The sequence below is a fragment of the Helicoverpa armigera genome, chromosome 20, assembly GCF_030705265.1.
Source record: "Helicoverpa armigera isolate CAAS_96S chromosome 20, ASM3070526v1, whole genome shotgun sequence".
NCBI lineage: Eukaryota > Metazoa > Arthropoda > Insecta > Lepidoptera > Noctuidae > Helicoverpa > Helicoverpa armigera.
In genome coordinates this window covers 10313353-10341155 of record NC_087139.1, presented here as the reverse complement: position 1 = coordinate 10341155, position 27803 = coordinate 10313353, and the positions used below count along the sequence as shown (strand labels likewise).

At 38.5% G+C, this 27803-nt stretch overlaps 3 protein-coding genes and 1 long non-coding RNA gene across 9 annotated transcripts in view; 3 read left to right on the top strand and 1 right to left on the bottom strand.

Annotated features, from left to right (window-relative positions):
* The window catches only part of Ps (pasilla), a 54941-nt gene extending 43948 nt beyond the window's left edge, over positions 1–10993 (top strand). For 2 of the 6 annotated variants that reach the window (XM_021336268.3, XM_021336265.3), the window contains 5 exons: positions 587–756; positions 1694–1870; positions 2438–2648; positions 5271–5504; positions 5796–10993. In XM_021336268.3, the coding sequence (XP_021191943.1) occupies positions 587–756; positions 1694–1870; positions 2438–2648; positions 5271–5504; positions 5796–6016 (1013 nt within the window). In that variant the 3' untranslated portion in view covers positions 6017–10993. The remainder of the gene's footprint in view (positions 1–586; positions 757–1693; positions 1871–2437; positions 2649–5270; positions 5505–5795) is intronic. The other 4 variants (XM_021336266.3, XM_021336271.3, XM_021336267.3 and 1 more) reach the window with 4 other exon arrangements.
* A 278-nt stretch (positions 10994–11271) lies between these two features.
* LOC110377380 (putative inactive tyrosine-protein kinase Wsck) lies at positions 11272–16741 on the bottom strand. The gene has a single exon (XM_021336264.3). It carries the CDS (start codon positions 16520–16522, stop codon positions 14312–14314), a length of 2211 nt encoding a protein of 736 aa, XP_021191939.1. The 5' UTR covers positions 16523–16741; the 3' UTR covers positions 11272–14311.
* An 8-nt stretch (positions 16742–16749) lies between these two features.
* Positions 16750–18608, top strand: LOC126055011 (uncharacterized). The gene is made up of 2 exons (XR_007511192.2): positions 16750–17412; positions 18004–18608. It is a non-coding gene; the product is annotated as an uncharacterized LOC126055011 (long non-coding RNA).
* A 1218-nt stretch (positions 18609–19826) lies between these two features.
* LOC135118275 (uncharacterized) lies at positions 19827–22647 on the top strand. Its single transcript, XM_064039699.1, has 6 exons — positions 19827–20038; positions 20124–20335; positions 20627–20704; positions 21370–21435; positions 22141–22227; positions 22445–22647. The coding sequence occupies exons 1-6, from the start codon at positions 20022–20024 to the stop codon at positions 22630–22632; spliced, it is 648 nt and encodes a 215-aa protein (XP_063895769.1). The 5' UTR covers positions 19827–20021; the 3' UTR covers positions 22633–22647.
* Positions 22648–27803: the final 5156 nt, after the last annotated feature.

The window sequence follows — 27803 nt, the reverse complement described above, 5'->3', positions numbered from 1 at the left end:
CTCAAAAATGTGTTCGAAATCTAGCTAGCTTGTTAGCGGGGTGACATTAGTAGGAACAATGCATGAAATAGTGCAGAAGTGCATTCTGCTGGCCGCTTGCCCGCCGAGGACTGCGTACACATTGATTTATATTAGCTTATTTATACATACATATGTATATTAATATATACTAGTGTGTATGTATATATGTGTGCAGTGGCGCGTGTAACAGCTGATATGTGCGTACTTGTTCGTTACCTTTGTCGGGTATTATATTAAGAACTCTCAAAGTCAGTTGCATTAACGAGATTTGTTGACTACCCTTGGACTGCATAACCGGCTCTTTGATGCTACGTGGATTCGAACTAGATTCTCTCGTCATAATGAGCCTAAGACACATGCAATGAAACAAAAATATTGTCAAAAATTACAACTTTCTGAGCTCGGTATTAGACATAATTTATATGGATCTAATTTCAATCTCTAATCCCAAAACGACAGATAGATAGCTTGTATAAATCAGCAGTTATTGAATGAACACTGTACCAATGAAACCATTTCAGCCATCCTGAAATACTAATACTAAACATGTATTTAATTGTTCCAGGTGAAAAAGAGAACAACAAGAAGGCCTGCCTGATGATCCTACAGAAGGTGGTGGACGACCCTCAGTCCGGGTCGTGTCCCAACGTGTCGTACGCGGACGTGGCCGGGCCGGTCGCCAACTACAACCCGACCGGCTCGCCGTACGCCGTGCCCACCGCTGAGGTGAAAGAGGTGACCGCTCGTACACGCTCTATGTCGTGGCTGGTATCAGCTTGCGGGGCGCTCACTAACACCTATGTATTTATATTATTATATTGGGGATATTTGTGGTAATGGCTGAAAATTGCGAGTGTTCCAAGAATTTTTTGGAATTTTATCGAAAAACAAACTGAAAACCTTATCTTTTGAGGGTTTTCGGAATCTACTGAACAATAGGCAGATGTTGTGTTCTAATTTTTATAACTAAATAATAGAGTTGAAATAATAACAAGTGTAACTTGTAAAATTGCACCTTCTATACCCTTTTATAAGTCTATATATGTACCTATAAAATGTATTTATTTACTTCTTAGTAACAAGAGCGCCCCCTGTATGTGAGGCACGAGCGTGTGCAAGTGGTTGCTCCGGCGACCGACGAGCCGCACTCAGAACTGCACTCTATATACCCGCCCAGAACTCCAATACAGTTCGCGCCAAACTTGATGGCGGCTCGAAACTAATATCCGAGCATAAATAAGTACACGCATTTAACTCATAGCTCTCGCGCATCTCCTCCATCTAAAAGTTTATTGAAAACTATTGATTGATAGATTTACTGACGAATATAAAAGTAAATCAATCAAACAAACAGTAAAATTCTCATTTTCAGAACCTTATGATGATGTTGGGCCGCTATATGGAGTGCTTGTGACACTTACACTAACTGCTTACATATTTGTACACTATACTAACTCCTTTATTGATACTTTTGGGTTGAGGTTTTTAAAAGACAACTAATATGTAAAAAAAGTATATTTATACTTACACATAAATGTACTTTTTCTTCATCTTGTCTCCTCTCTTTTCTGAGTCATACTTCCTAGTCTCTAAATCAGATTTTGATCTTTCAATAACACACAAAACTGTCGATAGGAAACTCAACCATCATCAATAATGTTTTTATTTGCAGAACCACGGTCTGGCAGGCGGCGTGGGGTCGGTGGGGTCGGTGCTGGTGAACGGCGGCGGCGTGGGGTCGGTGGGGTCGGTGGGCGCGGTGGGCGCGCTGTCGCTGTCGCTGTCGCTGGCGCCGCCCGGCCAGGGCGCCGCCGCGCCGCTCTCGCAGCACACGCTCGACAGCATCAAGGTAGCATCATGACTAATGTTACTGTCACACCCACTGCTGGGCACAGGCCTCCTCTCACATGGAGAAGGATTGAGCATTAAGGCTCCAGCAGACCGGTCTGCTCGAGCCTTTAATCACCACGCTTGCTCAATGCGGGTTTCTGATTTCAGACTATATAGTCCAGATTTCCTCAAGATGTTTTCCTTGACCTTTTTATCAGCCATTGGTATGCATACAAACTTAGAAAAGTTGCATTGGTATTTGCCTGAACTGGAATTGAACCCACGCCCTCATACTCGAGAGGTTGGTGCTTTATCCACCAGGCCACCAATATAATAACTAATATTTTTCATGTATTTCCATCTCCCGAGCCTTTTCCCAAATATGTTGGGGTCGACTTCCAGTCTCACCGAATTCAGCTGAATTCCAGTGTTTTACAAGGAGCGACTGCGTATCTGACCTCTTAAACCCAGTTACCCGGACAACCGGCGAAGACCGGGAAGTGGATCAAATTAAGATTCCAAGATTTTCTTACATACATAGTTACAAATGAAGCTAATATAAGCGTGTTAATGATTTGCTTTGTAGGCGGCGCTGCGACAGGCCGGGTACAGCGACGCCGGAGTGAGCGAGATCGGGGCAGCCCTAGCTTTGCTTGTGAAGCACGGCGTGCTGGGGCTGGCGCTGCCGGCCGCGCTGCCGGCGCCGCCGCTGTCCGCCGCCTACTTCCCGCTGCCCGCGCAGGACCCGCCCGCGGTCTTCGGGCCCATCGGACAAGTGCCGCTCGGTATGTACTCAGGTTCGGACAATAGTACCCTATTAGAATTATCTCTTCCTTAGCTGCTAGTAGACTCATTTCCAAATTCATCTTATTCACATCAATATTATGTATCAAAATTTCGGTAACGCTCTGAAATAAGACTACAAGCAGCGTCGTGACCGCGATGCGTGCACCACAAAAGTTTTTATTCTGCTGTTGAAAAATAATACAATTGATGTAGCTCACATTCTCTGCACATTGTACACGCACCGCAGTCATTACTAAGCCAACCACAAACACCGTAGCAAAAACATATGATTTCAAAATTATATCCCTCAATATGTTGTATCTAGAAAAAACTTAAAATACATGTCTTTTAACCAGACGAAAATAATCTAAAACAAAGAAAAAACATACCTTAAATAATCAAACAGGTAATCTTAAAGAAACACATTTTACATCAGACATAATAAAATCAGGCAAACAGTTGGCAACTTTATTATTTTATTACAACGGTATTCAGTTATCTTGATAACACCAGTAATTTTAACTAAATTAACTATTTGTTTGACTGGAACTTGGAATTAACCATTCATTTGCTAAGTTAACACATTGTTCCTGGTTTTATCAATGAAAAGTTTTCTGTGGAAAATTAAAGGCAGAATTTCCACAAATATGGGGTGTGGGTAAACTAAAGCAGGTCATTTTGCAAGTTTCGCATTTCTTTATTTTCTCTGCATTTGTATAATCTCAAAATACATCAGTTAGGTAATTTCCCCTCAAGACTATTCTCCACAGAATCTCTGAAAACTTTTTGATATTTATTTATGAATTATTATAGAAATATACTGAAAATCTAAGCGATTAATACCATTTTTATTAACAAAACCTTTAAAAAATATGTTAATTTTGCAAAAGCTACAATTTCAGTATATTTTTATATGGAATTCGTGAACATAAAGAATAGTCGTTAGCACGGGTAGGGAGTGGCGGCCGCCGCCGACGTCGGATCTCGTCTCATCGCTTCCAAATTCTAAAGTCTCACAACGCTTGTCATTCTGTCTTGGTATCTGATTGGCTGTCGTGATAAAACAATAACTTTCTCTACGCTTCTGTTCTCACTGCCGTGTTTTATTTCAAATGAAAAGCTCGACGAAAGTTTCCATTTATTTTTGTTTTACAAATTGACAAACGAGATCGAATCGAAAAGGGTTGTTTAGTGCTAGGCTTGAGCGCTAAGTGCATGTTATTGGAGTAAGTGTCCGCAGCCGGGCCCGACCCGGAGCTCACTGTCTAATACGCAGACGTTTTTCAGGTGTGGATGTGATTTCAGATTACACACAGCAAATGATGTGGGCCTATAAGTGTTACCAAAAAGACTAAAACATATCAGGCATCTTGTAGACTCCAGTGGGGCGTGAATATAATGACTTTTGAAACGAAACACGGTTATATTACTAAGAAAGACTATGTATACTATATCGTAATACTTGCATGCTTAGATTACTGTCTGGTGTTTCAAGTGTTGTATTGCTGATCCTAATAACACAATTGGCTTACAGTTTTTATTTTTGTTTATTTAATCTATCAGAAGTTTTTCCAAATTCTTGCCCATCGCTTTACCATACCATTCCGTCGGCAATACATAACGTGAGCTTGTGCTGTGGACCGACCCAACGCATTATGTCGACATACATTATTATATGTATTGCCTAATATACAAAAATCCAATAATAAAAACACAGGGTGATGTTTTAAGGTAATATGAATTAATACTTTTTTCGGTGTCTAGCGAAATAATTAGAAAATTTAATTTATGTCATTGATTAATTACGTGACATTTTATATTGTGCAGTATAAAATCTGCCTAAATTTTGACAATAAGTACGATCCACAGCATAAATAAATAGAAAGAACAACTTTAATAGTAAAATGTTCTAAAATAAGAACAAAGTTTTGTAAAATGAATTGTATTATTTAAATTAAAATTTTATGTTATTGTTAAAAAATATTACCATACTTTATATAAACTATTTTTATTTGGATCGCATAATATAGTTTTGTCTAGACTTAGATGAATTGTAAAAAATGTTAGTAAAGTTAAGTTTTTTCTATGAAACACCAAAAATGCGGTAATCGGTAAAGTTGTTCTTTTGTGTGGTTCGCTGTAGCGCGGGCGGCACTAGTGCACGCGTAGAGCGCTGTCGCCACTCACAGCTCACTGTAATATTTCAGCGTTCTTACCGACACCAGGCTCACACCATTCACTATTTGTTGTCTTGTACATTTTCCAGTATACGCATATGCACCATAGGACTTTTATTAGTTATTTTTTTATGCAGTTTTAGTCAAAGCCAGATTTGTTTTCATTTTAGTTACTTAATGAAATTCTAATGCAATATTTCTTATAGCCGGCAGGCGGTACTAATATTCTATTTCTTTCGTATGTGTAATTTTGTAACCTATAAAAGTCGTCACTGGTTCTGTATGAATGGATATGCGAATGGGTCGGTAGGTAGGGAAACTGAGAGATTGGGAAAGCACGCTGAAATATCGAGTGTAGCAGTGAGGGTCCCGGGCGGGTCGGGGTAGGCTAGGCGGTAAGGGCAACTCGCGAAACGTTCTGCGTTGTGGGAGAGGAGTGACGCTTGCCCCCCGCAGGCGGCGCGCGCGGCGGCTCGCTAGAGCGTTTCGCGGAGGTTGCATTCGAGGCGCTTCGCCCCCCAGCCGTGGCGCCCATCTCGCTGTCGGCCGGCGTGGGCGGCGTGGGCGGCGTGGCCGGCTTCCCCTCCGCCTCGCTGCTGCCGCTCTCCAAGAGCCCCACGCCCGCCGACGCCGGCGCCAAGGACTCCAAGAACGTCGAGATCGCCGAGGTCATCGTCGGCGCCATACTAGGTCAGTAAACTCACAATTACATGTTATTCAAATCCATTCAGATGATCTTTGAAACCAGGATTGGCCAAGTAAAAACCGCACTATCTATCATAATAATCTGAAATCAATCTTACCAAGGAGATATTGGGTAATCAAATGAGCAATCGCAAAAAACCGGGTACTCTGTTGCATTCAGGTGGACTGGTATAAGTTGGAAAAAGACTATACAAAAAATTTAAAATGATGATTAGGGACTAAATTGCCAAAAGTCCAAATGACATGTACTCATGCTATTACTGTGTATGTTTGCAGGTCCTGGCGGGCGCAGCCTGGTGGAGATCCAGCAGATGTCGGGCGCCAACATCCAGATCTCGAAGAAGGGCACGTTCGCGCCGGGCACGCGCAACCGCATCGTCACCATCAGCGGCTCCGCCACCGCCATCAGCAACGCGCAGTACCTCATCGACCAGAAGATCCAGGAGGAGGAGCTCAAGCGCACCCGCCACAACGCCATCTCCGGCCTCATGCAGTAGCACTCTAGTCACCGGCCGACACTTACCTGACTCTAGTTAAGAAGTTTTGTTTTGTTTACCTGACGGAGGATATAATTTATGCAGCTCTCGCCGCGCGTCGCCCCGCCGCGTGGCGACACGGTTACCGTCCGGCGGCCGCGTCCCGCTCCGCGCGGAACTGCACTGTGGCGACGCGGACCGCCCGACACTATATATTTTACGTTTCTTATCGTGATGACAAGTAATTATTTTGTTCTGCCTAGCAGACGGTTATTGTTGTTTAAGATATAATAATGAAATATTGTGATATCTCCTATCACGGAAATTCCTATTCCATACACATATTATTTTTGTATATTATTCACCACAGCATACGTTTTGTTTATTTACAAAGTTGATTTCATTGTAAATGTTACCATTGATAAGTTATTTTTCTTTAGTTTATTAGGATTAGTGATGTGGTCGATTGATAAATCTATCGATGCGGTAACTCTCATAGGGAGACGTTATCGATACCCTTCGCGACACTACGGGAGTTTAGGAGCTATATCCTACCAAAGTTGTTTTATTTACTGACGCATAATGAGTAGCATCGACTTGGGTACAGCGTTTATATGCGTACCGATGGTATCGAGATGGATTGTGAACGTCACAAGCCGGAGTTAGTTGGAACAGAGCAGTCGCGCGGACTATGCACCTGCCGTAACACAGTTACCGGTCAGGTGGAGAGTCGGCGCGAGTGCTGCCGGCACAAGTCGGTGCCGCGCGAGTGCTGCCGGCACAAGTCGGTGCCGCGCGAGTGCTGCCGGCACAAGTCGGTGCCGCGCGAGTGCTGCCGGCACAAGTCGGTGCCGCGCGAGTCACTGCACTCACTCGCTCACTCACTTCGCTTTGTCAAGTGTCACCCGAGTTTGTTTCTCCCGATCTGGCTAGCAGAGTTCTTCATTCCTGATTTCTCTCGGTAAAGATCTTTATTTTTTTATACATTTATAAACAAAATAATAATTATCTAATCGTTTTAAATTTTATTTTTATTAGGAAAGTTTCATAGTTATTGATTTGTTGTCGGTCTAAATTTGTCTTACGATATAAGTACAATTTAAATAATAATGAAATGCATGTCCAGAATAGTAGATGAAATAATAATAAAAAATATTTTAAACATTTTAAATGCAGATTTCTATATATCGAGATGACAATATAAATGATATATTCTTATTTACAGTTACGATATGATTGAATATTTTATTTTTTGCGCCGTCGTTTTACCAAGACGTTCTTTAGTGTCTGTTAGAGTCCGCGCGGCGACGACTTCTAGTGGCACGACCCGCGTCAGTGGAACCTGCGTTACAACATGTTGCAACGTGATGTTAATGTCTAGAAGTCGTGGCCGTGCGCAGTACGTTAGATTTACATAATATTATAAACTGTGATTGTTTTCGTCGACATTGTCAAGGTACTACGTGTCAGTCTCCACTTAGAGTAGAAGCCGTTCGGCACTTCGCCGGAGGGTAGTTATAAGTTGTGTTCGTTTACCTCAGAAGTGCCATCGTTCTAGATACAGGAATAGTGAGGTGAGCCTTATCACATCTTCAGTGTTCGCAGGCGACGGTCACTCCGCTTCTTGTTACTGTTGGAGCGATATAATATGTAGTTACATTAACGTTTGAAGCTGCTGACAGTACAGTGAAGCGGAGTCTCGCTATAAATTATTTTTGTGTACACCTCCGGCCCCACGTTGGGCGCCAGCAATACGTTACAAGTTAATACGCAAATAACTAATGGGTGATAACTTCTTACGAAGGCAGTGAATACTATCAAATGTGAATAAACGTATGAAGTACAAAAAGAAACGTAATCATAATAAAAAATATAATAATTCGAAATCGGCTTAATGATGAAAGTTAATGTACGATAGTGTTTAAGAAATCGGAATTGAGAGACAATTTCTCAGCTAATTCATTCACAATTACGCGATTATTAATTAATTAATAAATAAAAAGTATATAAATATTTTTAACTAATTAACTATTAGGGAAGTGAGCACGCTCGATTCGCCATAACCTCGTACTTCCGTGAAAAGTGAAATAATAGTGAATATAAGGTTGTTGTAAGTAGTGTGGCTCGCTCCGAGGCGTTGTTACTGCTCTATTACATATATACGTGTGTTATGTAGTTACCGCGGAGTAGTGGCATTACCTAGCTAGTTCATATTATATATTCAATCTTTAACGTATAGGTAACGCTGTTCGATACATTTCTGGTGTTTTTCGAATTTTTCTCATCTAAACTATGTATATGGGGGTAGGAACAGATATCGTCTTGTGTCAATTAATAAATGTCTGTTTGTGCGTTCGCGGTGGCTACACTATGGAAATAAGCTGAGAACTGAACGGTTACTGGAAGTATATGGAACGTGCGCGTTTCCGACTAAGCATAATATAATCGAGTAGAATTGATTAATGAACTGATTTTTAACGAATGAACTGTGTGATTAGATAATGATAGTGTAACTGTCGGGGTGGGGTAGCGCGTCGTGCTGTCGCGAACACACAGACCGGTCCGGTCCGGTCCGGCCCGGGCCGCCTGTCACGTCGATTTAACAAGCTCAATTTTATCCGAACTAAATCGATTAGTCGGTACGTATAAGTCAAATGCGTCAATTAAACAATTGTATGGTTTCCAAAGAATGGTGTATCACTTCACGGTTCGGGCGAGCTCTGGGGGAAGACATAGTTTCCGACTCGTTTCTTCACACTCTCTCTCTCTTTGCTAAGTTACTTGCCTGCGTGGCGCGGCGGCCGCCGTGTGCCAGTCGGCACATTCCGGCTAGGCTTAAGTGTTTCTCGTAGCGCGGAGTGCCCACACGCACTCTCTCATGTTGCTAAGGAAGTAAAGGCGCTGTTCCACTGCTGCGTAGGCGCGCCACATGAGCACGCAGTCATGTTAGAGCTGGTCGCGCTACGGACTTCACGAGCACGTGCCCGTACGCAGTGGAGCAGCGCGGGCGTCTGCTGACAGCACCTGGTGTAGTGCTATGCTCGCTGTACAAACCGCGTATTGTGGACACACGCCGACCGCCGCGCCGACATCCTAATAGTTATCAATGGAATTCTAGTTAGTTATAATTAACATATTTAAAAATCAATATAATGGGTATAATTAGATAATTTTTAAATTAAAATTACTGGGAAAATGTTAATGTTGTTATACTGAAGTTGTTACAATATTTGAGAGTATATTAACGTGAATACAAAATAATAATTTTAGTGCGGTAATCATAATCCGGATGAAGTTTATCGCGTGGAAAGATAATAAATAGTGCAACGTCCCGAGTACTTGTGTTAGTGCATGCGTAGAGGCGCCGCCAGCCGTGGCCCGCACGGGCTGCCCTGTGCCGCCCGCCCCGCACGCGGCGCCGCCCGCACCCGCACGCTCCCGCCTCCCACTCCCGCACTTTACCCATCATTATGTAATGCTGTTACGGTTAAGGAATTTCAATGTTGTAGGATAAGGTAGCTAGTTGTCATTGTTCATCGTACGGAACCGCAGAGGTTCGGTCAGCCGCGGCCGGCGCGGAGACAGCCCGCCGGCCGCCCTCATCCTCCCATTTTAATTTTAATAGCTAAATGTTGTTGAATTTGTTGATAGAGTGGTTTATTGTAATTACTATAGGTAGTTTAGTGGGTATACACACGAAGGTGGCAGCCGTTGGGTGCGCTAGGCTAGAGTAAGGTTCGATACTGTGTTTAGGAAAATGGCTGTGCGTTCAAGTCGAACTCAACATTAAGACATCACCATAACGCTTGTTTCTGAAGGGCGCGAATCGCACACGACGCTCGCGCGCACTCGTGGCGCCGCTCGCCACGCTGTGGCGCTGCTGGCCAGTCGTGGCGCCGCTGGCCATACGGTGGCGCCGCTGGCCACTCTGTGGCGCCTCTCGCTACTCGTGGCGCCGCTCGCTCACTCACTATCTGTATATAATTGCATAACATTTTTTCATTTACGTTTTCTCCTTGCTCATTGTCATCAATTTATTAAAGACTGAGGAATCAACTCGCGCATATTGACATCGTCACGAACGCGTCCCAAACGGTAGGGATTAATTGTAATATATAATTGTTTTAATCATTAAAATAAAAATTTCGCTCGGTTTCATGTGGGCTCGTCTGCCAGGGCGTAGTCGTGTGCGATTCCCGCAGTACACTCGCGGTGTTTACTGTTTCATTGTTACTCTCTCTTTTATTGTTAACGCCCAACCTGAAGATTTCCATTAATTGGCCGCCACTGCGAGTGTACGGAGTGAGCGGCGCGCGGCGCCTGCCGGCCGGCGGGCGCGGCCGAGTCGGTCGGACGGCCGAGTCGGTCCAGTCGGACGGACGAGTCGGTCCGGCCGGGCGGCCGAGCCGGTCGGCGGCGCAGGCGCGCGGGCGGTCGAGCGGTTCGGCCAGTCGGCCCGTCGAGCGCCGATCAGTCGTTGTCTCATCAACCTTTACACATGTTGAGATTGATATGTTATACTAATTCTATTGAATTATAACTTGTTGCGTATTATAAGTATGTATAGAGCGAGCTCCGGCTCCGTACGTTATGTGTAAATGTCATACGTTGATAACATTTGTTGCTGTACAGTTCAGTGATGGAATTTTTATTTTTTATTATTAATATTTTTTGTTAACTTGGTTTACGATAAACGGGTCTGCAATGTTATGTAACGAGAATATAATTTTTAATTAAGTTTGAATTTAAAATGCAATGTTGAATAATAAATATGTTTTGAATTAAAAATTCACTATATTTTAGTCAATGTTTATTATTGTTTAGTTAGTTGTACTGTCAGATTGATTTTCTAATGAAGTGTTATTTTGCAATGTTGTAAATGATAAGAGGTAAAAATGGAAGGTTACAATGTCTTAGTGTTTAAAAGCTCGAAACCAATTGAAAGGTACCTTGAACATTGTCTATATTATATTAACATTAATAAATGCAAAAAGGAAATGGGTACTTTTATTTCACTCCATAAAATATATACCTACTTTAAGGAATCTTAGTTTATTCGTTGTGTAGTGCTTAGGCTCTATTGTGGGCGCTGGCCGCTAGCATACCTTAGTGTCCGGTACGAAGTCCGGTTCCTTTCACTCGCAACAATCATTGCCTATTATAATGGTGGAGTCTACAATTGTGCCTATCCCCCGCTGCGAGATAAAATGAACACATAGCAATTGGTACTCGAGTCGGTCGATCCAGCCAGGGTGACAATAAGGCAAAAACAATAATAAGTTAGCTATCGTTTTATTATCAAAAATGTCACTTGGATACATTACAATAGTTCACACAAAATAATACATTTCGTACAAAAATACGAAGAAATGGACGGATTTCAGATCACACAATAATTAAGTAAAAAAACCTTAGCAACTAAATAAAATATGTAAGACAAAGTAATAGGTATATAAATAATTAAAACACAACTAAAACTCATGGATGCTTTTTAGAGTAAGTACACATGAAATACGATGAGTAGATAATAGTTCTAAAAAAAACCCCCGACCCAAAAAAAGTATGCAATAATTATGACAAAAGGTTAAAAACGCTAAACCCTATAAAAAGCAAAAAATAACTTTTAACACTAGGTACGTAAACTAAATTTTGTCGTGTCGGGGGACCGCTCTAATTCATTACTTTAGATACGTGTTTTTTTTTTTTTAAACGAATGTTGTAATTAGGTAGGTATCATTTTATTTATGTAAGTATTTATGAAGGTAAAAAGCGGTCCCCCGACACGTCAAAATTTAGTTTACGTACCTAGTGTTAAAAGTTATTTTTTGCTTTTTATAGGGTTTAGCGTTTTTAACCTTTTGTCATAATTATTGCATACTTTTTTTGGGTCGGGGGTTTTTTTAAATTTATAATTTAATTTTATTTCATGCTTTTTAAAGGAGCTCCTTAATTTTTCCTTCTTTCATTTAATTTATTTTATCTTAAGATGGGGTTTTTAACCTTTTGTCATAATTATTGCATACTTTTTTTGGGTCGGGGGTTTTTTTAAATTTATAATTTAATTTTATTTCATGCTTTTTAAAGGAGCTCCTTAATTTTTCCTTCTTTCATTTAATTTATTTTATCTTAAGATGGAAGCGCTATATGCGATCTCGGCCAAAGGAACTGTTTAACAATCCTCATGACAAACTGGCTCTGGGAGAATTGCACAGACTGAGAAACAATAAAGATTAACCTTTGGACATTCTAGATTTACAGCAAAAATATAAATCGGTTTATCCGTTTCATTCCGACATTTCAGGGTTCCATCCGCCACATCCCATTTCCAGCATCAGGTTCTCGTCAATCAGAAACATGAAGAGAACTCGTCAAGACAAATTCAACGAGCCCAAACTCGACGGGTTTACTAAAAGGCAGTTCAGGGTTACGTCTCCTACCTTCGTGCCCTAACAGCAGACCAGCTCAGTGGTTCCAAAAGACATTAGTGTTTCAAATTTCAGATCCCACATATACTTGCAAGTAAACAGAGCGTGTAACATTCCTATCACATCTAGCAAACGAGCTGATGACCTTGAAGACCTGAACCGATTTCCACCAAACATAGCTAAGAACACTCCCGACTGACATACCTTTTAAACAAAAAAAACCGCATTACAATCGGATCATCCGTTTGGGAGCTACGATGCCACATACACACACATACACACACACACACACACACACACACACAGACACGTCAAACTTATAACACCCCGTCGTTTTTGCGTCGGGGGTTAAAAAGCAAATCTGTATCAGATGCTTAGAGATGTAGAACAATCTAATGTCGTAGTCAATGAAAAAACATCAATGGACGTAGCCCTATGAATAAACCTAGACTGGGATAGAAGCTGCAAGCTGCCACAATATCAGACTCGAAGAGTTTGCAAAACATTTAAATATAAAAGCATCATCTAGTGATGTAATATCTCATATCAAAAATAATAAATATAACAAAAAAAATCTCCAAAAAATGCTAATGAGATTCTTCGTATTTCCCTAATAAAAGCAATAGAACTTGATACAGAAATGATTTCAAAGAAAATTTATTTCATTTTTTATCAAAAGAGAAGTATCCTGACTCTCTAATAAAATTTAAGATATTGATGACATTTTGATATTTACGTATAAAATTAACTAAATTGGAAAATATATTGCTTGACTTATATACACTTATTTTTTTACTTATACATAATATTAAACTAAGCTATCGATCGATACCATTTAATACTCCAACACAAATGCACTGGCCGAAGAAAAATTATCTAGTAAATGGCGCGCGTCGAATTAAAAACAATAAAATTCTTGAGAATCGTATGAATTATCGGTTTCATTAATCGCTTAATTCACCATGTATTTTAGAAGCAATCATGCTAAATCACTAGTCAGAATTTCACTTTTTGATAATTGGCATATTTTACCCACTTTGTGCCAAATTTAAATCAGTTCTGTATTATGTTATTAGTGATATATGTATAGCTTAAACACATAGGCCATCATCATATGTCTTTCTTGAGTTTGCCTTCAAATTGTTCCAACACTTCGATATTTTTCTTAAATATATTGAAGTCTTCAATAGTACTAGCTAAGTTATGACTAAAATTAAGTTTATGTTACGAAAAAGGTAACATGTGTTGGAGGATAGCCACCTAAATTGGCGTCTGTTCTATACATACATATTGCTATTTGAATATCTTGGTTAGTACAGTTATGAGCTATCTTACTTAGTTTACAAGTGTAATACTTAAGTATAAAATGAATAAGTTAATATTGTTAGAATAGTCGTAGAAAACCTACGTGAGAAAAATCTTTTGTAGAATCTAAAAACCTATATTAGTTGTCATTTTGTATTAAAAGAGCACATAATTACAGGGATTCATATCAACAGCCAGTTGTACCAAATATGATGCACACATTGAACATGACGTTAAGACGTGCTTATTATTTTAATCTATTGCAAAATTAGTAAAAAGTAAGTCAGTTTTATTTGATGCAACCGGCCGTTAGTTTATGAACGGTGAGCGGTCGATAGTGCGTGATCATTTGTTCCGCATGACTACAACCACTAGCCGCCCCGACGTTAACACGAGAAGATACAAACAATACTTAATACATAGTAATAAAATGCTCAAAAATGATTATGTTATTGGAATTCTAACATTATCAATGCCTTAATGGTACAATATTGCTCTTTGCGCCAGTTGAGACGTCATCTATCATCCGAGTATAAAATATAACTCTTTGGATTGAATAAAATACATTTTGGTTAGTTGCTTAATACTATGAGACGATTTCGTATTGTGGTACGTGCGGTTCGTAATTGAATCCATTGTAGTGGGTAAAGCTAAGACTCCTGCAGCCGGGAGCTTCGGCAAAAGGCTTCAGTTCCTGAACTAGGCCTGGAAAGGCCGGCCTCTCATCAGGGTCTACCTGCCAGCACTGCAGGCACAGCTGGAAGAGCTCGTCGCCCACGTACGACGGCTGTGAGGGTCGCATGCCGCGCAGGATTCGAGCCGCTACGTCTTTATTAGCGCTGTGGAAGTACGGAGTCGCGCCTATTGTCAGCGCCTCCCACATGAGGATGCCAAAAGACCATACATCCGCCTTAGGGTTGAACCTCGTCTGTCGCAGCATCTCGTGGGAGGTCCACCTGGTGTAGTCAGGAGTCTCGTGCAGGGGTCTCATGTGAGATAACCCAAAACCTGAGATTTTCGCGATGCCGTTATCGCCGAGCGCGATGTTGCGACAGCTGAGGCGTTTGTGTAAAATTTTCTTACTGTGCAAGTATTCCATGCCTCTAGCTATATCTATAAAATACTGAAGCATTCTGTTTTCAGGTATCAGACAGAACTTGTTATTCTGAAGATCTCTGTGCCTGCTCTGAAGCAGCATATCTTTCAAGCTATGTTTGCTATCTTCTAGGACCACAAATAATGTTGTGTTAGTCTCACAAAAGCCTATCAGAGAGATCACATTCTCATGTTCACTTGACTTGATGAGCTGGTCCAGTTCTTGCAACATCTGCTTCTTGTCAGGTCTTTCCAGCTCCCGGTCAGCCACCACTTGCACAAGCCCTGGGGTCTGTGCCCCGTGTTGTTGCACCTTTCCCCTTGTGAATTTACCATAGCTGCCCACACCAACAATGCAAGAAATATCAATATCTATGAGATTCCTAGGGATATTCCACAGCTTTCTTTTCAAGTTGCTGTAATAGTCTACTCTTTCATCTTCCTCTTGGATAAAGCCCGAGTTCTCTATCTCCATGCATGGCTCACTCAGACTCAGAGGCATGGACTGGGAGCCTCTCTGAGCTCTCACCAGTTGTATCCTCTTCCTCATGATGATAAGCAGTCCTATACCAATAAGAAGTAGAACCACACTGATGGCAATAGCTGCTCCAAGGGCTATAACCATTGGGGAAGTTTCCTCTGGTTCGTTAATGTTTAAAATAATTTTCTTAGTTGATTCTGCATATCTGATCCTTTTGACAAGATTTTTTTCACTGACAACTCCAAGGGACACGTCTATGTCATTGGTGAGTGGCAGGGGGGCATTGTAGAACCCGTTGTAAGTATGTCTATCTCCAATGATGAAGTCATGCTTAATGTCATCAGGGTCTAGCTCAGCTGTGATGTAGTACGGCAGACCATTGGCTGTAGCATATGTGTGGTTGCCAAGGGTATCCACAATAAATCCTTGCTGGTACAGCTCAATGGACACTACAATCCTGTACATGGACACTGGTCCATTAACATTTCTAGCTTGAGGGATATGCACCACCATCCTGTCACCTCTCCTCTCTCTGATCTCTATGTCAGGTGGGCTGGGGTCTGGAGTTCCAATTATAGTTTCTATTGTAGTTGTAATGTTGGGGCCCTCAAAACCATTATTAACTGCAACCACTCCAATCTGATACTTAGACCCTGGCTGCAGGTTTAGTAGCTCAGTGTAAAAAGTTTTGTTTGAAACTCTCCATTCAAGATCTATGAGAGCAACATCTGTGTATGTCTCAACAACAATAGCTCTAATTACATAACCAGATATTGAAAAATATGCCTCAGGTGCGGTCCAGCGCACTCTAACTGTAGTTTCTGTAACATTGGTGACATTAATTGAAGCAGGGGGACCTGGGGAGAGCACCTCTGTGTCATAGACGCTAGCGGCGTTCGCTCCTCCACATATCTGAGTATCATTCTTAGGGCACTTAGTGGCACAACTGTCTAAGGGTAGCTGGAATGAACCGGGCGCATTCCCACAGAAACACGTCGACTCATTACCTATGATAGCGTACTTGTAGTAGACTTGCTCACACGCCGACAAGCAGACGTCCACGGATTGGCCCGTGTGAGTGTTCAGCACATTCTCTACCATCAGCTTGTAGCAGCCGATGTAGTCACCGCGGTCGCCGCTGCAGCCCCACGAGTACATCAACAATAACACAAATATGTAACACTGCCTCTCCATTGTGTACCAGTGTAATAATTGACTCATTCAAGCCCACTTGACGTTTTGTAAACGCCCGTTACACAAAAGCGATTCTCAGAACAACTGTTTTTGGCACTGGATGTTCACGGCCGCCCAGTTTTTATAGACGTACACCATTCTTTAACTTCTTTCTAGAACTTCTTCATCATAAAATAAATATAAAATACATTTTTACAAAAACATCGTACAGCGCGTTGCGTTCGTTATTATTTTGACAGTCACCAGGGCAGGGTCTGTCAAGTTTGTTCTACGAATTGCATTAAGGTGGGCTTGAAAACAAGAGAGAGTCAACGACATCAGAGTAAAAGAGATAAATATATAATGTTGCCACCAAAAATACAATTTCGTATTCTCCCTAATAATGAGCGTATAAATTGATTTTTAAAGTAAATTACCCTTGAAGATACTTTTAGCTATTATTCTAATGCCAAAAAATATACTTAGTTGAGAAATATTAGATATAAAATTTAATATTACTTATTAGAAAATATATATGGGGGATTATGTGTGGCAACACTAATGTCCGGACGCCATATTGGTTTTGACATTGTTGACGTCACAAGAAAAATGTCTGCGGCCGGTTGCGCACCATTTTATCTTGTACTAATGTTTATTTGTAATAAATAAACTACTTCCATTTAATTCTACATACATTGATAACGTTGAGTCGAGCTTGCTCCTCCGTTGCTGTGTTTTGGTGAAATTAAGTGTGTATTTGTGAGATATAGACTCGGTGTTGAGACAGTGACTTGTTTGATTTTGTTTTGTGTTTAATTCGCGATGAGTTCACAAAAAGAAAACACAAGAATCTGCTGCTTGTGTGGATCTTCACCTTCTAAAGATCCCAGCATCACTTTGCATCGGTTTCCAAAGCCTGGCACTAAAAATGCTCTGCGGTATGTACACTCCATGCTATTCGTCTTAGACGACATAGAATACCACATTTATTGTTAATTCCGCTTCTAACTACCACAAACTCACGTAACATATATACCTATATACTTAAGTCCCAACTTTCCTTGCCAAAATCATTAGGTACTTACTATAAAAGTTTTCTTGCTTACACCATTCCCGTATCTAATATAACATCTCTTTCAATCAAAGCGAAGACTACCCACTGACATGATATAATAATATCTTAACTCGGAAAATGATTAAAATAGTGTGTAATTTGAGAGCAGTGGTGGCCGAGTGGTAACTGCCCCAACTTACGAGTGGTAGGTCGCGGGTTCAAACCCGATCTGGCGCATAACTTTGTGTAATTTATTTCGTCACTACTGCTCTCAAAACGGTGAAGGAAAACATCGTGAGGAAACCAGCATGTCCTAGAACCAAAAAATTCGAAGACGTGTGACATCCACCAATCCGCACTGGGCCCGGGGTGGATTATGGCCCAAGCCCTCTCCTAGAGAGGAGGCTGTGTCCCAGCAGTGGGAACATTAGAAGGCTGATGATGAGTGTGTAATTTTGATATTTTTAATTTTCAGTTGTGAATTATGGGCAAAGTATTGCTTCCCAAACGAAGCCTGGTCTTCACCAAAATTCCAGGACGCACTCCATAAACAACATAAGATGCTATGCAGCAAACATTTCAAAAGCACATGCTTTAATGAGAAGAAGTTGTTCAGAACAGCTGTACCTGATGTTTGTAAATATCAAAATATAATTGGTCTAGTGTCTTTCTCTTCCTAATCATTTCTATAATAAAGAAGAAATAACACCAACGTTTATTACACAATATGATAGAATAATTTAAACCATGTCTGTAAACTTGTTGTTTGTTAAACAAATCGATAGTATTCTTTATTGTATAATAACATAGTCTTGTTTTTTATAATAGTAACACTTTAAAACTAACTAGAATTTTTGTTTGTTTATGTTTTGATGTTGAAATTGTATGCAATAGGCCCATCCATACTTGTTATTTTGGACGAAAATGTCTGAAATACCTACCTAAATTGATTAAATTCATGTATTTTAAAATTCATTACATAGGTGCACATACTTGTGATTTATGAACACCTTTTGTACCCTATTTCTGGAAATAAATTATAATTATTAACATGCTAAATAAAAAACTCTTGTACTGTAATCTTCCTTTTATTACACTGCTGCACTGCTCTATAAAGATAAATATTAGCAATTTATGCACAAGTACACTGTGTTTCATGTCGATTATTGCTGAGCAAAATGTGATAATCTTGCTCAGCCATAATCGACGAACGCACTGGGGCCCGATTCTCCTAATTTTACGATTCAGTCGAGTCGATTCACATTCGACTGAGATTCAATCCCGACTCAATTACGATTGAAGCATATGTGGCATTCCGCTATTTTTCTTTGAAATAAACGTTTTTATCCTTTTCTGTCATTCAATAATGAATCATTTTGTCTGCAAATGATTTACGATTGCAATATGATTGTAGAGCAAACTACCGTATAGACCAAAATCACCAAAATAGCAGACCAATCGCAAACCAATCGAATGTCGTTGGAATACGATTGGTCTTATATTAGTAGCAGAATGCCCGATATGGTTAAAACTGCTACTGCGATCATATTGCGATTCAATTTCTATTCGATTTTAACATTATTAACTTAGGAGAATCGGGCCCCTGTACTTGTGCATAAAATGCAATAAAAATGACCTATAGAATATACTGTAGTTTGAAACTCCCGCCCTAGCTTCTACTCTCTAGTTTTCGTGGGCGGAATATAGATGGCGCCGGCCGGTAAGGAAAAATTTCCTCATAAAATTTGTACGGAGTCGTTATTCTTCCCTTTAGGGTATATATGTTCTGTGCACCAGGGTATGTCAGGGGTGACAATCTTAATAGTGGCAAACGAGAAAACGTATCATTATAGGTCTGCAAAATGAAGTGAGACAGTAAATACATTGAGGTCCTTACATGGAAGTGTCATTTTAATTTGGTAGTATTATAATGTAAGATATTAAAGAAACTGAAATATAGATGGCGTTATTTGTAATGACGATGATGCGCGATTGCGTAGTAGTTATGCTTAGGTGTGTAAGAGGGCGCTATCACATCTTTTATTGGTTCTACTCTTACCCTATCTTTTTTTTCAGCTAAAATAAAAAAATAAATAATAAAAATTTTGAGTTGCATATTGAAGCAATTACTAAAATTTAATGTTTATTATCAATTAGCCAGAAATAAAATAAAATTCAAGAATTTATTTTCTACTGGCAACATTAAATCCATTTTCTACATGCAACATTATGCAAAATTGTCAATCAAACAAATTTGGCTGCCGGTTTGCGCTGAAGTGCTTTTCGGTGTCTTGTTTGTTTTTCCAGATTTTATCCCTATTAGTGCTTTATCCACCTAAGTCCGTTAAGTTGAGCCTCTGCTCCTTCGGCCGTGTCGATTTTGTGCTTGAGGTGATCGAAATCTTGTGAATTTTGTGCTTGAGATAGGACTCGTTGACCCGTTTTGTGATAATTAATATTTATCATGTCTAATAGAAAGTGTTGTGTTCCCGGATGTACAAATGGCTTAGGTAAGCATTTATCAACATCCTTAAAACAAATAGTCGTCATTTTGTCACGACTCCACTGAATTCTAACTTGTTACCCTTTTTTCAGACACTACGGGTATTTACATAAATTCCCTAATCCAGATAAGGATAGGCAGCTATTTAATACATGGGTCTTTCATATTGGTGGTGACATTTTGCAACTTGAAAATAACCATATTTTCAAATACCGCCGCGTCTGTAATGATCATTTCGAACCAAAATATTGGTGCCGGAATAACCGACTTGCCAAAGGAGCTGTACCTACAAAAAACATGCCAGGTTAGTTTTAGTAAAATACCCAAATTAAGGTACCTGTTTACCTTAAAGAGTACCTAAGTCTCAAATTTCTAGAGTTGATGTTAGAAAGAAATAAACAGTCATGTTATTTGAGTTTAAAGTAAACTTTCCAAATCACAAAATGAAAAGCTGCAGTAAGTCTAAAACATCTGAATAGAGATTTCTTTGGAGCCACAATTTCTGTATGTACGCAGTATGTCATACAAGAGTTTCTATATTACATTTCAAAATTTACTATATTTATAATTCATATTATTTTATCGTTGTTTACAGGATTATCTTGCTCGAAATTCAGCATTGAAAAAAGAGCACTAAGACCTCTTCAGATTTCAGGACCGTCTACATCAAAAGGTATATTTTATCATATACATATAAACAAGCAATTCATTTTTATACATACATACATACATTTACATTACGTATGTACTAGCTTCCACTTGCGGCTTCGTCCGCATGGTGTATTGATAAAAAGTGGCCTATGTCTTAATCCAGGGTATCACCTATCTACATACCAAATTTCAACCAAATCGGTCCAGCCATTTTTGAGTGAAGTTATTTCAAAGATCATTTATTCCTACAAATTAGGCTGAAATTGAGTAACTTGAATGTCACATTTACCAAAAATCCTTTGCTATTTTTAATTTGTTGTAATACTTAAATAGCACTGCATTACACAATTTTGGTACCCTCTTGACTGAATGAATAGGTAATGAATCATAGATCAAATGTTCCAAACATAATATGTGGTATCCATAACGTCTAGTTTTCAAGGTACATGTCAATTATGATTTCTACTACTCTCACTTAGGCATACAAAACCATTACCATGTCTGAAATAATTTACTTTTGTATTACTTTGTTTTGTTTAATACTTGTTTCTTTTCAATAATGTCAACATATTTGTGCATAATATGCGGCACCCATGCGGACAGCATATAGTGTAATTGATAGATAGACACTAGCAATAAATGATGTAATAATAACATATACTAATCACTGAATATTATTATTTACAGAACCTGCGCATCTACATATACACTCACAAGGTTCAATTGAAGATGTACAAATGAAAGAGAATCTTGGTGAGTGATCCTACATACAAGCATTTAATCAGCAATTATTTTACACATATTCTGTCCTGGAACTCCTTCATGCGCCGGATAAAATGTAGCCTCTCTCGATAAATGTGCTAATTTACCTTAAAATCATCTTAAATTGAATTATTTTTGTTGTTCCTGAGTTATAATTTTGCAAACAATTAAAGTAAACTAGCCTCTCTATAAACCTATCCCTTAAGACAAGAGTGATTGATGAAATACAGTTTGTTAAATTACATTTATATGTCATATGCATAAGTCCTAAAATGTTAACATCCTTATCACTACATAGTATAAAACAAAGTCGCTTTTTCTGTCATGTGTCATGTTGTATGTCCCTATGAACGCTCAAATCTTTAAAACTACGCAACGGATTTTGATGCGGTTTTTTGTAATAGGTAGAGTGATTCAAGAGGAAGGTTTTTATGTATAATAACATACATTAAATACTGGGGAAATACTGTTATCCCGTGCGAAGCCGGGGCGGGTCGCTAGTTGATATTATAAACTATATAAAAGAAAAAGTAACTTTGTCTAGTAGTGGGCTGGCTTTAATTAATTCAATATGATTCAAATAATGGTTACTCAATATGAACTGCTACATTCATGATGATGGTAATGATCATCAGCTTAATTGGTTTGTATATAATAGGCACACATTTCTTACCAAATATGTTAATGACCTTTCAGATCCTGTCACTTCAGAATCTCAGTCTGTACACAGTGATAGACAGCCTCATAGTGAAGAAGAAAATGTTGAGGTGGTGAAAGATCTTGGTAAGCAACACAATTGTAATCAAACTTAATAACTTCAAAGCTGAGTTTGCTTGTTACACTCACTATCATGGTTTATTAACTAGGTACTGATTTATAGATTTAATACATATTTCAATCATGGGATACTTTCACACACAACTAGCTTTGATGCTATCTCACTCATATGTACTCTTAAATTCTGCAATTTTTATTCATATGATTCTTATTATTTTTTCAGTGCATCGCAAAGTTAAATGTGTTAGTAAGAAGGCGGTAAAACAGGTTGCTGTTACGAAAACTGAGCGTGCTCTGTATCAGAAAATGCTGCAAGTTGGTGTGAAACTCAGCAAATGCCGTAGCAAGGTTAAAAAGCAGGCAATCAAGATCAAGGCCCTGCAAAATATTACTACAAACCCTCAATTTTAGAAACTCTAGACAAAATGTCTAGCACATCAAAAATTTTAACTTTGCTGCAGTTCAGGGAGCACAAAAGGAAAAAAGGCCGGCGTTTCACATTAGAGGAAAAATTGTAGCTTTGACTATCCTCAAGCAAAGCCCAAAAGGATACAGATTCCTGAGGAAAATCTTTATCCTGCCATCACGCCAAATTTTAATAAAATTAATTAATATGGCAGATATAAATGCTGGTATCAATAAAAATTTGATGGCACAAATAAAAAGCCACACTTAAAATGAAACCAGAGCACAAATTATGTGTGGTTCTTTTGACGAAATGTCACTAAAACCGAATGTGGCATACAATGAAAGGAAGGACAGAGTGAGTGGGTTTGTAACCAATGGGCAAGAGACACTGCCTGAGTATGCAGATCATGCGCAGGTATTTATGATAAGAGGACTTATAAAAAATTATAAGCAACCCGTTGCATACACATTTTCTCAGTCTGCCACAAAGGGACCAGAACTGGCAAAACAATTAAAGGCTGTCATCACAGAACTACAAAATGCTGGTCTTAATGTGGTAGCAACAGTGTGCGACCAAGGAACAAATAATGTTAACTGCATTAAATTCTTGTTACAAGAAACAAGAGGTATTCTGTTAAGAAAATCAGAAGAACCTGAGGGAAATATTATTTTAATAAATAAACAGGAAATCATTCCCTTGTATGACCCACCTCACTTAATGAAATGTATAAGAAATAATTTAATAACGAAAAATCTACTATATAAAAAAGACAACAAAATGCTAATGGCAAAGTGGGAACACATAACTGCACTGCACCAAGAAAACCCAGGCTACAAAGGCATAAGACTGGTGCCAAAATTAACAGACTCCCACTGCATTCCCAGTAAAATTCCACGGATGAAAGTTAAATTTGCTACGCAACTATTCAGCCAAACTGTAGCATCAAATATGGGCTACCTAGCAGGTAAATAAACTTTATTACATAATGTTTTCACATTGCATTATTTTATCGATACTTATATATTATAAAGCTGAAGATTTTTTTGTTTGTATGTTTTCTTAACCATGCTAATCTGAAGAACCAATCCAATCACCAAGGTCGATCAGGTCTAATTTGAAATAATCTTTCACCGTTAGATAGCTCATTTATTGAGGAAGACTAAAAGTGACTTTTAATCTGGGTGCGCGAAGTAGCTTTCACGGGATGCGGTAGAACCGCGGGCGGAAGATTGTATAGTAAAAGTTTTCACAAATTAAAACTGCTCCCAGTTCAGATTTAATAATAACAAGTTTCTTATTGATGACTAGATGCCATAGTAGCCAGTGTATCTGCCTGCCACAGGAGGTCGCGGGTTCGATTCCCGCATAAGTCAAACATTTATGTGTGTGGGTGTTTCTACATATGTACACTATGTTATGTTATTTATAAAATATTTATATTTATATAAGTTCATTTATTGGTTGTCTGCTGTACCCAAATTACAAGCAAGCAATGCTTTGTTTGGGACTAGATTGCGTTGTAAGAACGTGTGAGGAATATTTATTAATATTTTTTCTTATTTTTGCAGAAAAGGAATAATCTCTCAAGATGCGCAAAATACAGCGGACGTCATCTTGTTTTTTGACAAACTTTTTGACTCCATTAACGGAAGCTTCGGGAAAAGGAAGCACAGTAAACCACTGCTGGGACCTGCGACGCCGAACTCAATACATCACAAAACATGGATGGAGGCAAAAATATTTTTAAAAAATATGAAATTTGTGAATGTAAAAACCTCGAATGTGGAGTATGTTCCCACCTTAAGTAACTGGGTATGGACACTAGAAGGAATAGAACTGCTTTTAAAAAATTGCTGCGAAGTACGGAGTGACATCGGTTTGGTTGCGGCATCTGAATCAGGATCCAATAGAAAATTTTTGGATCGATAAGGAGTCAAGGATGCCGCAACGTAAACCCTACTCCAGATGGATTTGAAGCAGCATTTAGCAGCCTTTTAATAAACAGCCTATCTAGTGTCCATGCCCCAGGGACAAATTGTGAGGCAGATAATTGCCACGCTTTGCATGAAGTTCTCATCACAAGCGGGGCCTGCAAAGAACAAATAAATTGTGAGCTCTCTGAGATTCCGGACATTGAATTTACAGCCCTTGAAGACAAAAGCGACCCCGTATAATTGGGGGCTACAATATGTTAGCGGTTATTTTATTAAAACCGCTAAGAAGAAAGTCTTCAAGGGTTGTAGTGAATGTAAAAAAAATTTAATGTCCGATCAGGAACACGATTATTTAAAATATAGAGAGTATGCTAATAAAAATGGCTTTGCAGTCCCAGCGACTCTCTCTTAAATTGTGTTTCGAATCTGCAGGATATAAATTACACAATAATTAAAAATGTTTGGAAAAAAAATATTTAAAAGATTTCATCAAAACATTAATATTTATACATTTGAAATTCGATTTCATAAAATGTGAAATTCATAAAGAAAAATTAATAGACTTTTTAATCAATATATCCTGCAGATTCTTTATTTACAATTACTGTAAAGATATTAATAAAATATTAATAAATAGGAGAGAGTGTGATGATGATACGGATTCCTATAAGCTAAAAGCGAAAAAATTATACATGAAATGTTTTAAAAGAAAAAAATAAATTATATTAAAGGTTATCAGTGTTTTATTTATTGAAAAACATCTTATAAATATTAAACAAAAAGAAACAAAAATCTACCTAGACCCAGTAACCACTGCTTTATGTAGCTATATGTATATATATTGACAAATAGTTTCTTAAACCTGCGTTCAGAAGGCGCCACTTGTCTTACTTAGTTTGGTAGTCGAGTTGGACCCACAGAGTACATTACAAGAATAGAGTTATCAGTGGCCAATGCAGTACAGCGCCATCCTTTGTTTATTTTAGGAACTACAACTTGCTATGTATATACCTATAGCTAGCAAAACCATTATATAGCTCTGTTGCACAAAAATCTTACCTAAATCTGAATTCATCTACCGTTTCGTCTGAACTGATGTTTATGATAGTACAGAAAAATATTAATTATCAGTACAGAGAAACGGTAGATGAACACAGTATAAAAGTTCTAAGGGAATAAAAAATAAAACAATCATTATTATGATTTGATAATGTGTCTTTTATTATAATAAGTAATAGCCCGTTCTTTAATGCTATCATCTTCATCTTTTTCTGTCCTGGTGCCATTTAATAACAAATTTACATCCCGGCACCAGTTATTTATAAAAAATCTTGAAGAAAAGTCAAATAAAAAATCTGTCAACTCGCTTTTGTGGTCTGGGCAAGTCAAAAAACTAAAATCTATGACTGTGTACAAAATTGTCTTTATATAATTTTTATGCGAGGCATATCACTTTTCTTTTAAAATATAAGTGACTACGTCTTGGATTGCAGAGAATAGTTTTGTTGTGTTTTCGGAAGGGTAGGCGAGTGATTTAAACGAAGAGTACTCTCTTATTTTTATATATTCATTTATTTCTTGTTCTTCTTCTTCATTACAATATAAAATTGCTTTACAATTTTGCAATTTTAAATACATTTTTTGCCTGTTTTATTACATAGCCGGTTACGTAGCTGAGTTGGCTTATAATTTTGGATTACTTTTTTTCATTAAAATCTATAATTTCGCAATTAATATCATCGATATCTATTTCATTTATTTCTGTGAGTTCATTAATATCCTCCTTTTTAATAAGTAGTCCATTGATTGAAAAATTTTACAGTCATCTTCTTCACAATTTGACCCTACAGAATGACTACTTGATAAATTATTTATTAATAAGCTTGCAAAAGCTGACTCAAAGCCAGATGGGGTTGGTGATATATTTCTGTATCCATGAGACCGTATACAGCCAAAAAAATTCTCTAATGGATCTTGATTTAAGTGTCTCATCCAGAATGATTTTATATTATATTCATTGAATGCCTTATTTTTTAAAACTTCAATATTTTCCAGCGTACGTAACCAGTTTGTAATTGATGGCACACTACCTTCCCTTCCTCCTCTACCAATAAACTTCATAGATTTTAAAACTTTTTGCCCTCGCCCATACCTTACTGTGATCAGATTTTGGGGTGACTGATTTTAACAGCACTTTACCGCTTCTTTTTGAATTTTCAAAACTGCCATTCATAGAGTCGAAAAGTTGATCGAAAAACATCAATACGTCTGCGGTATCTTTGCACTCCGAAGGAAGTATTCTTTATCTGAAAAGTAGAAATAAAATTAATTTAATTTAAATGATCCCTAAGAAACTTTGTATTGCATATTACTAGTGATCAGGTAATTGGTGCTTTATGAAACTTCGAAATCATGTTTGGTATAATGACTACTAGCTGTCCGCCCGCGATTTCACCAGCGTCGTGAGGGAACTGATAAAAACTATCATTATGTTATTCCTCGGATTTAAATCTATGTCTATACAAATTTTAATCTCAATTGATCACTAATTTTGAGTTTACTCAACACACAAAAATACAAATCTTTCCTTATTATATTAGAAACCTCATTTGGAACCTCGATTGGGATTAAACTTGGCAGTAATATAGCCTTCATCGGAAAAACATATAGTAGTTCCCTCAAGAAGCTGGTGAAACCGCTGACGAAAGCTAGTTTTCTATAAACAAACACATTATCAAGTTTTAGTAAATACTTTAGGCTCAGGAAAGTGTATAATTACCACTTATCTGTACAAATTTTATTATAGGTATCGGGACAGATCTTGAACGCTCGGCGTAGAGTGGGGGCGCTTTTCGCATTGTAAACTCAGTATAACCCAAAATTTCGCATGTGCGCAGCTGAAGGTCAGCATTCAAGACCCGTGCCAGTACTTTGCGTGTATTACTACTCACCTGCTAGGTATCCCATACTGGTAGCGACTGTTTGACTAAATATTTGAGTTGCCATCTTAACCTTCATCTTGGGGATTTTCTTTGGATCAATGTGGGCTTCTGTAAGATTTTTAATTAATCGTATACCTTTATAAGAAGGATTTTCCTCATGAAGTTTAATTAGGTGGTCCCACTTCGCAATTTTAACTTCATCTTCTATAATGCACTTCAAATTCTTGGTAATTAAATTATTCCTAATCCCTTTTATTAAGTGGGGGGTGTCAAAAATAGGTATTATTTCCTTGCCAT